At 33.2% G+C, this 12,617-nt stretch overlaps 1 protein-coding gene across 2 annotated transcripts in view; it reads left to right on the plus strand.

Annotated features, from left to right (window-relative positions):
- Positions 1–11,201, plus strand: part of LOC131159670 (ERAD-associated E3 ubiquitin-protein ligase HRD1B-like) — a 33,970-nt gene extending 22,769 nt beyond the window's left edge. For both annotated transcript variants that reach the window (XM_058114747.1, XM_058114746.1), the window contains exons 6-8: positions 1,440–1,596; positions 8,220–8,502; positions 10,799–11,201. In XM_058114747.1, the coding sequence (XP_057970730.1) occupies positions 1,440–1,596; positions 8,220–8,502; positions 10,799–10,951 (593 nt within the window). In that variant the 3' untranslated portion in view covers positions 10,952–11,201. The remainder of the gene's footprint in view (positions 1–1,439; positions 1,597–8,219; positions 8,503–10,798) is intronic.
- The last annotated feature ends 1,416 nt before the right edge of the window (positions 11,202–12,617 follow it).

The raw sequence follows: 12,617 nt of genomic DNA on the forward strand, positions 1-12,617 counted from the left end.
ATCACCATAGGTGTACATCAAGGATCTGCTTTGAGCCCTTATCTTTTTGCTTTAGTGATGGATCAACTGACTAAGAGTATCCAAAAGTAGGTTTCATGGTGTATGCTGCTTGCAGATGATATTGTATTGGTTGACGAAGCTAAGGGAAAAGTAGAGGCTATGTTAGAATTATGGAGAGAAGTTTTGGAATTTAGAGACTTTTGGATAAGTAGAAATTTGATAGAATATATGAAATGTAATTTCAGTAATAATAGGAGGAATATTGGAGACAAAGTTAAACTTGATGATGAAGAAATAAATAGAACTTGTAGATTTCGATACCTTGGATCTATTATGTAGGCTGAAGGAGAAATTGAAGAGGATGTAATGCATAGAGTGAAAGCAGGTTGGGTAAAATGGAGAAGTGCTTCAAGTGTTCTTCGTGATCGTAGAATACCTTTAAAAATAAAGGGGATGTTTTATACAACAATTATAAGACCAACTATGCTATATGGATTAAAATGTTTGGTGACGAAGAAATAGAATATCCAAAAAGTAAAAGTTGTTGAGATGAGAATGCTTAGATGAATGAGTGATATAACACCGAAAGATAAATTAAGAAATGAACATATTCACGGTAAGTTAGGTGTAGCTCCTATAGAAGATAAGATAGGGATGATTCAGATGGTTTGGGCATTTACAACATAGGGCACGTAGTGTGCCAGTGAGGAAGAGTGAGTTAGTTATTGTGAGGGGCAGTAGAAGGGGTAGGGGTAGACTTTAAATTACTTGGAATGAGATAGTGGGTAAGGATTTAATACCCCTGAATTTGTCAAAAGAAATGGTTCATGATCGCAACATCATATAGATTGGCGGAAAATGATTCATATAGCCGACCCCACCTAGTGGGACTTAAGGTTTGGTTTTGTTGTTGTTTTGGTAGTGATGAAGTTGCTTTGTCCTCTCTCTCTCTCTTGGCATTGTTCTTTTGCTTGGAGTTTGTGGAATTGGCTTTTTGCTGAATTTTATGCCCTAGATTGTTTATTTTATTTATTTTATGAATCATTAAAAAAAAATTCATAGTGATTATCTCATTTTCCTAATTTGAGAATTTTTGGAAAATTTTACTTTATTGTAGGAAAAACTAGCTTTTCTCAACCCAAGGGGTAAAAACCTTTTTTTTCTTCTGGGCTTGCTAATGCACACAGTATGTTGATTAGATGATATTGTGAATTGTAAACCAAGTATGATGTGGACCCGTATGCATATGAAAGAGTTTTGTTATGGAAGCTGATTCACAAGGTGAATCTGTGTAGCTGTACTGGAGAGCTATAGGGCTGTAGGGGTTTATGATAAGTAAATGAAGTTGACTTCATGTATTTATAAAATACTTGCTACCGTTTTGACTGGGCACGGGTCACTTTATTTATTTGTAAAATACTGGTGGGCTGTTTTTGCAGGGTCAGGCATAGCTAGTACCTCTGCTCAGGGCTCAGGTGGTGGTGGTGCAGCAGATGACAATTTGAGCCAACATCAAGCCAGACTCCAAGCTGCTGCTGCAGCTGCCTCAATATACGAGAAATCTTATGTTTATCCTTATGCAAGTACACTAGCATGGTAAGTATCCTCTTCCTTGTTTTTCAGTTTTGTTGGCAAACTCCCTTGTTAATTGTCCAACTTTTTGCATTGTGGTTCTCCAGTAGCTTTGAGAGTATTTTGGGGGTAAAAGGCTAGATGACAAAAAGGAAATATCTTAAAACCTATCACTCAATCAGAAAAATAGAGGTAAATGACCGTAGAAAGAGACGTAGAGAGTTAAGGTGCAATGAAAGAGAGAACAGCTGCAGAGATTCATGAATGTTTTATGTGCAATGAAAATTCCAGATTCAATACAGACCATGGTTTTAAAATCTTAACTGGTGACTAACCTGGTGAAGCCACAAGGAGGGCAGGGTGGATTTACATTGGGACGATTGTGGGATATAGCCCCTACTTAATTTATAAAAAATCAATTAAAATATATATGTAATGAACAGTTGTATTTGGCACCCACTCAACATGGGGTTGAAGTTCAAATAAACAAAATTAGGGGGGCTAATTCAATTTCTTTTAAAATTTTTTTATTTAGGGACTAATTCAAATGAACAAGATGAGTTTCCTATAATGTTTAAAAAAATGTCAGAAAATATTTTAGAACATTGACCTTGTGTTTGGGAGATGTATCAGATTTGGATATTTGTGGATTTGAACAAGATATAATTCAAAATTGTATTGACTTTTGTGACTTTTGTCTAAATCTATAGACAAATCCAAATACAAGGCCCAAAATTCATGCTTCCAAAAGCAACACGAGTTATTTATTATGAGTTTTAACTTGAGGTAAATCCCCTAAATTGTCTAATCACTTACATTGAGAATGAGAGAGATTTTCAATTGAACATTGCAAATAAGTTGATTATGGAGCGCCCAAAACATGAAAATTCTTTGAGGATAATTGTAAGATTTATCTTTTTTCAAAATGAATGTAGTGAAAAACGTAGCTTTTTTTCAATGTTATGTCTAAAATGAATAATATAATAGTTCATTATTATGAGTGAATAATTTTAAAATTTTAAATTTTATAAAATATATAAATAAAAAAAATTAAAATGTGTTATACATGAGAGCCTCAGCCCCTACTGACTGTAGAGTCCTGGATCCGCCACTGCAGGGTGGTCAGACTGTCAGTGGGGCAAACCAGTGATGTTGGCATAAAATTATGGTATATATTATATATGTGTGTATTACAATATTATGCACTGATTCCATATAAATATTACAAAGATACTGATTAAAATTGCCGAAATTATCCAATTAAAGCCAAATAAAAAATCACTAGCAACAATCTAAATCAAATTTGTATCGCTTTTCTAATTTTTCTAAAATATTTATTATTAATTATTGTTATTGTTATTTTGGAAAAACAATAATAGACAAAATATAATTTGAATCTGCTGTGCTGGTGTCTTGGTGCGTGCACGCGCGCGTGTGTGTATGTGTGTTTCTTGTTATTTACATTTATATTTAGCTCACGCATAAGAAAAAAGCTGTGAGTGGTGTAGTAAGCCATTGTCATATTCTCCATTGCGATCTTGGGTTCAAATTGGAGCATCGGCATGCCCCCAACTTTATTTAGATTTTTACGGAAAAGGCTAGGTTAACCCACCTTCTACCATGGTTTTGACCCGTTTGTGCCAGTTCTGACTGGTCCAGCCGGGTGAACAAATGTTCGTGCCATTTATGGTTCTAAGGTGTTAACTGGATGGGCTTGGTGAGGGTTCCTGGTTGAACCCGCTCAGACCAGCTGGTCTGATTCAGGTTTTAAAACCAGGAAACAGACTACTCTTGGGATGGAGTAAAGGAGATTACCTACTTGTCAGGACTTCTAACTAGCTTTTGAGAGTAAAGCTCTGATAACATTCCTAGCCTTGACCATATTTGCATTGTCTTAGGAATCAAACTTGCACATGCTAGATGGCTCAAGACTATTGTTCATAATATTTTTACCCAAAAAAAAAAAAAAAAGTAAGCAATGAAACATTATTCATGAATCTTTTCTTTTTTGTGAAACAAAATCCAGCTACACAGTTTCAGACAATCTTAGGGCTTCTTTAGTTGTGGAAAACATTTCCCGTTTCCAATTTTTAGTTTTCTAAAGAAATTTTAAAATTTTTCAAGATTCGTATTAAAAATGTTGAAAATAAAGTCTGTTTAAATGTTCAAAACAATTTTTTATTTTTTATATCTAGATTTCAAAGTAATGACAAAAAAGATAACTTGTTTTCCAATTTTCCAAAATTTATATTAGGTAATATGTAAAATCATGGATATGGGGCTTGAATTTAGGTTTGTGTGGATTTACAAGAAGCTATATACATAATCCATACAAAAAAAGATATGAATTCCATGCTCCCATATGCAAAGAGATAGAAATCTAGAAAAATAATGAGATGATGTTTTCCAACTTTTCTATATAAACTTGGAAAATTGTAAAATAAGGTGGCATTTTTGTACTTATTTTAAAATTAGAAATGAAAAGTAAAACTATTTCCATAAGCAAATAGTACCAAAAATGTTTATTGTTCATTTATTTCATACAAATTTTGTAAAAATTATTATTTTTTTAAATGTTGTTGAAATGAAAAATTAACAAACTCTTTTGTAATTTTTTGGAAAACTAAAATGGAAAATGGAAATTATTGTCCACAACTGAACGGTCCCTTATATTTTCTAAACATCCATGAAATGTTTATTTCAAGTTCTCTACACCTAGAGAAAAAAAATGAATTATATACCATTTTGCATTTTAAAACAAGTGGCAACCTGGTATTAGTATTTCAAGAATTTGTATTTAGTATAATATTCACACAATTGTGCAAATTCAGATTGCAAGAAGATCAATATAGGATGGCTTTTATGGTTTGTTTTTGACATTGCGAGTTTATTGTCATCCCTTTTTGGGTTTAAAATAACCTCTTAAAATTGAATTACGGCCCGACAGGATTGTTTTATATTTCATTTTTGACATTATGAATGGAATGCCATACATTGGGGTTTAAAATGGTCTATCAAAATTTTAAAATATTATGTGACTTTTTTTTCCAATGACGAGGGCATTATGCATAAGCCTTAAGAGCAGGTGTTCAACTGACGGAAACAGTCTTTCCAAATGTGAAGGTAAGGTTATGTATTTCATAGATAATGCCCTCCCTAGACCTTAATATGATGCAGGAGCCTTGTGCAGTAGGTATTGCTTTTTCTTTTTCACAACGTATGCTAAATTTATAGTTGTGTGTATTGATTATGTATCTTGAATCTATTGAAATAAAATGTAGTTGAAAAGCACATAATGTTTTTATTGGCATTTGATATTTGATAAGAATCATGAAAATGCAAAAGAATATGAATTAAAAGACGTTATAATAAAAATAAAAATTAATTGTAATTATTTTACTTAATTATTTTATTTTAAACACATTCTTTAGTACCCGAGGATGAATTCTTGTTTGAAAAATGGTGAAAATATATTTTGAATGATAATCATTTCTTCTTTCAGTTTTTGAAAACTTCTGGGGATATTTTATTTTGATATTATTTGAAATTCACATGGAAATTTTATTTTAGTTTTTTAATAATTTTTGTATCCAATGATTTAATACACAAAATTAAATTCAGAATATTAACGCACTGTGGCAATATATTACCACAACAAATTAAAAACCAGTCGTCCCTAACATTTGAAAACTAGCAGCACAAACAAATGTGTTGTTGACACGTGTTTCTTTTGTACTATAATGAAAACAGAGATTAGTACATGAAAGTTGATACCAAATATCCCCACAAATAATGGTTTTGTTGTTTTAATCAAGAAAGAGCTTTCTCAAGAAAATGCAAGATTCCTTGATCATATTCATCGAGGAGCATAACAATCTCTGCTGAAATGATTCCTAGAGCTTGTTAACAAATTATCATATGAGATCAAACTTAAACATCGCTTGAACAGGTTTTTGCAAAGTCAAGTTTGTCCCATGATGTTCAGCCTTTAGTTCAGAGACCAAGAAAGGCCCCTTCTTGCTCTGAAATCCTTAATAGTTCAGAGACCAAGAAAGGTCCCTTCTTGCTCCAAAATCCTTAATCATTGTACTTCAGAAAACAAAGATGAAAGCAGAAAATTATAGAAACTCATATGCCATTCTTGTTAAATTAACCCTTTTATGTTGCAGTCAAAATGGCTTGTTTTATAATTTATTCTTCAAACAAATATGTAGAACTATTATAAGAGCTAGATGAGTGGAACATTAAAGTCAAATTAGAACTTTTATTTCTCTTTTTGGCTTATTTGGAGAGAGTTGGTCACTTGGGTGCAATTGGAGTGGGTGGATGTTTCAAAAGGTTTTCGTTTTCTGATCTACAGTGTGATTGGTTGCTGTGCTGTTACAATTTATTTTCTTTTTTATTTATTTTTTATTTCTTCTTGTATCTATAAGGAGTATTTCATATATTCGTTGCCCTTCTTCTTAATAAATTCTTTTTCGATAAAAAAATAAAGTTTTTTATTTCTTTTGTTTTTCTTTTGCTGTTTTCATTTTTTCTTGATGATTTCTTGTCCTCCCTTTTTGATTGTAATTTCTTCTCCTAACTTAATCCAATTTCTTTTCGTATCAGAAGAAATAACATTAAAGTCTGATGACTAAAACTTGATGTTCAATATGATGGTGATACTCAAACTCTAGAGCAATACTAGGGAGTGTTTTCTTTGCAAACTCATGTTCCCTAATTTCACTATTTTTGAACACTGGTTGCAGATCAGCACAATGCGGGGATATTATTTCTTTAGTTCTTTATTTTAATTTTATTATTAATTTAATATTTTTTTATTAAACCATGAACTACATTAAGGAAAGAGAAGGAAAGAAATACAAGAAAGGGAGAACAAGAAGTCCTCTGAAAGAAAACTAGAAAAACAGTTACAGGAGGGCTGCCCTCCAATCCCTTTGCAACTTGGAGAAAGAAATTCCCCAAAACGCTCCTGAGGCAAACACCCAAAGGGATGCAAAGAAAACCACCCTATCTGATAACAAATGCTATTGCCTTGTCCCTAGAAACCCTCACAATCCTTTCCTTCCATAATGTCCAGGAAATAGTGTGCAAGCACAACTACACAAAGTAGTACCTTTCTTCTCTCAAAACTCTAAAACTTCCCTAACATGAAGTGATATGCTGTTTGCAGAATCACCCATGCTTCACCAAATGAGCAGAAAAGTGTTTCCCGGAGCCCAAGTAACACCATGAAAAAAAATGCTCATTTGTTTGATTAGCCTCCAAACACATCACGCAAATATCTGGATCCTGGATGGATCACCTTATAGGGTGTCCTCACCTTTGAAAATTTACTTGAATTAATCCTATTAATTTATACAAACAGGTGGTTTTTTTTTTAATTATAATAGAAAACATCCAACCAAATAAATAAGTGAAGATTTATTTTATAATTTCAGCTATCCAATGCAATGGGTTTCTCTAAAAGAAAATAAAATATTTTTATTTTGGAAAATCCTAAGCATTGTATGATTTTGTGTGTGTGTGTGCATGCGTGCGCATGGTTTTAGATTGTGTGGGAAGCTTTGAAGCATTTATAGATCAGCTGATAAGTTTCTGGTACGAAACGAGATTAGAATTAGCTAATGGAATTTTGAGTGTTTTGATTTGATTACTGGAGAGCATGGTGTCCTCCATTTTTCTTTTTCTTACTCTTCTTCGGTTCTTCCTAAGTTTCACTGTGATTATGTGTTTTTGTTTGAAGCAAAAACCATGTAGATGATCAAAACAACTATCTAAACCCTTTATTCCATTCTAAAAGCCTCCTTTACCTTCTCTGTTCTGCCTAAATTCATTTTTGCCTTCATTGTTTGACTTAATCTTCTGAATGATTAGTTGCTGTACCAAAAATTTTAGCAAATGATTTTTGAAGCTTCACGAACCTGTATTTCAGCAGCATTTTACCTTGCCCACCATGAAACCAGATAGATGGTTTGGTTTGATCGATAACATTTTTTTCTGTGCATGGTTAACAACCTCTAGTCAAATTCAAGAAGCAATCTTAAAATATGATATCAGTTGAGAATAAATGCTGCTCTAGTGCTATAATAGTTATGATTGTTGGTGGAGATGTGATGCAGGGACAAAAGGAGTGGGGCAGCTGATGGTTGATGGTGATCTATCTAGTACCTATAGTTTGTCTTGTGGCCCATGTCTTGTGCATGAAAACTAACACATTTGCTCTTGAGAAGAACTCAATTTAACTTTTCCCCGGGCTTAGTGCATCAGAAAGATTGCAAACTGTGCCTGTTGGGGGAAAAGTCTACCAAATTGACATTATTGGTTTTCTATGCTTTCCTAGACCATTGTCATCTCTCTCTTTTTCCCCTCTCATTAAAGCGCTTGTTATCACTTATTAGATGGCTATACTATTGTTGTATGCGAGCCATCTAATCTTAACACTGGCATGATTATTGGCCTTGTTGATATGGTGATGCCTAATGACCAATGCAGAGTCATGTAATAGCATGTAAACGTGGCTGTGCCTCTTTAGGACTAACATGAATGACTGCTGGCAATGGAAAATAGACAAAATAGAATAGTTGTATAATTTCTCAGAATGCAACAAAGCTAGAGCTTCACAGAACTTTTCCTACTTTCAGGTCATCTGGATATGCTTTACTTCCTCAGGCACATAGACCATTGGCTGATTCTAACAGCATGGATTCTAGTGAAGGGCAAGCTGCTTCTGGGCTGCAACAAAACCAACAGTTCGCACTCCCAGGACATACTAATTTCCCCTTCTCTCAGTTTCCGCCCTCGACTTTTGTTCCTTTTCAGGCACCTGTCACCAATTTCACATCTGGAGTGAGATTGGGCAGTTATCCTAATTTACCGTTGGTGCAGTTGGAAGCTCAGAAAAAGCTTCTTGAAAATCAAATTGAGGTATTTTAATTTCATGTCCTGATCGTAGTTATATTTGAATTTCAAAATATTTATTTTAATTGATAATGCAAATATCCCTCATCTTAGCCCCCTTGACATTATGAATCCATATTGCTGAATCAATCATAGCTTTTGTCTGTAGTGTTTTAATGATAACATCATTACTTAAGCAGTAGCCATTTTTATCCATGTAATGTTTTTTGTCATTTTGCTTTTCATTTTTGTACCATGTTGGATTGCTTGTGTTGAGGCCTTGGGGCAGTGGGGCTAAATATGCTTGTGGGAGTATAAAATTGATTTATAGCTACTATATTGAATTTATATGGATTGTTTGAATATTATTTTTATTTTAATTTTTATGCAAGCAGCTATTATCTGTCCTGTGCATTATGATGTTATTTTTGAATGGGTGTACATTAATGGTTGTGACAAGAATTCATTACAGTGCAGATAATAAGCCTTTTCATGTTCAGAAAATGATGCTGCTCCCTGAAGCCTCCTTTCCCACCTTTTTGGTAGTTGGAAAAGGCCAGCCTTGGCTTTGGGGATGTGGTGGCTTAAACCAATTTTGTGGAGGAAAGGGCTTCCATACTGCCATGCTATGTGCTTATCCTTTATATGCAGATTCCTCTTCTGCATATTCTAACTTGTATGAACGGGAGTTCAATTAGAAGTCTTGACCAATGTTTTAAAAGGCGAAGGCATAAGGCGAGGTGTTTTAACCCTCAAAAGGCGAGGCGTAAGCCTTAAGGCATTGGGGGGCGTAAGCCTTTTGAGAATTTGTTTTTTAGGATAAAATTTATTAAATAAATAAATTATATATATTTAAAATAAAGTAAAAAGTAAGAAAATCACAAATATAATGTAAAAAAGAAAAACTAGATGTACTTTGCAAAATACTTGTTGGTCATTCAAAAATTGCTCACTTGAAAACATGATATAAATCATGACAAAAGATAGCTATACCAGTACAAAGTTCAAACTATTTTCATGACGTAAGATACATGTGCAGTTATTTTGGAAAGGTTGAGGTTCAAGAGTTTTAGAAATAAACTCATATTATGCCATTCCCTTTGTACAAACATGTAGTTAAAATTTTCTAACCAATTCTAACTTGAGAATCACACACCCAAAATGCGTAAGCCTCAACTAAAAAGGTGCAAAATGCGTCCTTTTTGCAAAAAATGCGTAAGCCTCAACATGTACTGCGTTAGCCTTTTTGGAATTTGGTATTTAAGATTGAACCTCAAGGCGTTTTAAGCATGCCTTGCCTTGAGGCTAGGCGAGCCTCAAGGCAAGCCTCGATTGAGCCTTTTAAAACACTGGTCTTGACTAGCTAAGTTTTCTGTCATAAACATTCAAATTTTTTTATAAAATTCCAAATATATTTTTTGAGAGTCAGGTTTTAAATTCTTTAATTTTCTATGTATTCTATAAACTGAATAGTGTGCTGTTAGTTGGTTTTGTTTAATGCACATGCCCCCCTCTCTCTCTCTCTCTCTCTCTCTGGAAGAATGTCCTTCTTGGCCATCCTTATCTTGCTGTATATTCTTCACATATGTTTCTGTTTTAAAATGTTTCAACTAGAAAGTCTGAAAGTGGGAGGGTATTTTTATTTTCAAAAGAGGTTGGAGACTAGGAGAGTATAATTTAAAGTTAAAACATAAAATGCCATACAAGCAGGCTATGATATGTTAATATATTGTGTCGTGTGATTTTTCATGATTCTGTTTTGTGGGTGTGCGATGTACCTGCATTTGCACATGTTTATGTGTATTGACTGGTTAGATATTTGCTGTTTATGGTGTGTTCTCTAGAATGTTAGTTAGTTAGCCAAATAAAGGATGCATCAGTGAACTGTCAATATGTGCCCTGTTGAGAGCAATGCAGTTTCCCTCCCTCTGATGTGATGGCCCAAGTCAAGATGATCCATTTATTGCAGCCTTGGGTTTGTGTATGGCTAACTGATTTTGTTCGTGGGCAACTTAACTTAGGGATTGGCTACTTCATTTTAAACTATCAGGTGTAGATAGATGCTAGGTTCTATCAATGCAACCCTGTTTGCATGCTGTGCACTTATATATCGAATGGCCAGTGACACATCATCAAGGTGAGGCATGGAACATGAATGTAGGAAATGAGTACATGATTAAGGGTTGCTTTCACATGCTTTAGCTGTATGTGCCATCTAAGGAAACCATGGTACTATTGGTACCCTTGTATGCTGGTTCTACAGGGAGGGTTTCAATTTTTCATGTGGTGGCTCACTTCATTTTCCATTTAATATTTTTGCCAGGTTCTGAGAAACCAACTCCAACTTCTACAGAATCCCAAACACGAGGAGTGTGTGGATGCAGGTCCCTCAGCATCATCAGATGCTAAGGGAAAGTCTGTTGCTGCTGCATCTTCATCCGCTTCAGACTCTGGTCATCATGGGGAGGGAGATTAATGGACCTTTAAAGATGCATTGCGAGGAGAACATGAGGCTTTTTTCTTTGGGCAGAAGCTTAGCTCTGCTTCTTTAAAAGTTGGTTTTACTTTTCACTTGAGGTAAAGCAAGATGTAATTTTGTTGTACTGTGCCAAATTTATTTTCTAACAGTATGGTCATTGCGAAAAATACAAACCCTCATATTGATTTTATGACTGAATGTAAGATGAGCATCCGTAGTGCTGACAAATACATGCTTTTTCCTTCAATCCAGTGCTTCATTTGGAGGATGAATCATTTATTCTGTTTGGAACTGTAAATCCTATCTGCTAGTTTGGTACTTAGTAACAGGATGAAATCAAGAAGAATGTAATTAATTTTTTACTTGATTTCATCATATCTGCTGTTCAAATTTTCATTTTATTCTATTCTTGTTCCTATTCCATTCCTCAGATTAAACGTGTGGAATGGGCCCTAGTACATCACTGTCATGTTGTATTTGTCTGCTGGAGGTGCTATTAACTGGTTGATTGCCCTGCTGCCAACTTACTATGATGCTTGTTACATTTAGGTGGCAAGAGTCCAAAGTGGGTTTTATTTTTTTATATTTTATTTCAAAGTGACAGTGTCTTAGCCCCTTGGGTAATCCGATAGTAGGTTTGCCTCTTTATATTTCTTCATTTAAATATTAAAATATTATATTGCCCCAAAATTAGAATATTCTAGTCACATATGGTTGAGCTTCATGTTCTCCTCTTCTATGGTGCCCACCTAAGCGCATGTTAATATTTAATGTAACATTCTAAAAACAATAAAATACAAATTCTTTTTGGTTCATAATTAAAGTTTAGCTAATAAACAGCTACAGCAAGATAATTTAAATGTGAAATTAATTTGAAAAAATAAATTTAGTCAGAATTGCAAATGCAGGATTTAGGGGAAAAAGTTTCACATTTAGTTGGAATGTTTTTAGATAAATATAGTATCTCAATAATTGATCAAATGTATATGTAGATTAAATATTATTTATATTTAGTAGATGGTTTTTTTTAACAATAAAATAAAATTTCATGTTATGATTATGTCAATGAATTAAAAGGTTGAATTTAAAAATGGTTCACATATTATTCCGATGGTTTTAGAGTTTATATTTATTAAAGCGTGCTTATAATTTTATTATCAATTATTTATGTTATAATTTAATTATTATTTTTATTCATGTTTTGTCTATATATATTATTTTAAAAACAATATCAATCCGTAAAATGTTCAATAAATTAAATATGCAACTTGATAATAATATAGAATCTATTTAATCAATTAGATAGGTAAAAATGAATTAACTTGTGTAAGATCAAGAAAAATAAATTTTACATATTTCATTGAAATGTCTTCAAGCATAATATCTTAAATAAATACATATGATATACATGTGTCTATTTTAAAAATAGTTTGAATTATTTTTATAATTCTAATGTACGTAAACACTAGTATAACATGTTATAAATATTTTATAATTTTTAATAATTTAGATTTGAATTAATTTTACAATTTCATAATGAGTGGTATAATGTTAAAATATAAATTAAAGAGTGAATATATTTGCAGCTTCTGTGAAAATAAGATAAGGGAGGGACAATTTAAATGATTTGGGCACTTGAGGTCACATAGTACACGAGTGAGGA

The sequence above is a fragment of the Malania oleifera genome, chromosome 7 (genome assembly GCF_029873635.1).
Source record: "Malania oleifera isolate guangnan ecotype guangnan chromosome 7, ASM2987363v1, whole genome shotgun sequence".
Taxonomy (NCBI): domain Eukaryota; kingdom Viridiplantae; phylum Streptophyta; class Magnoliopsida; order Santalales; family Ximeniaceae; genus Malania; species Malania oleifera.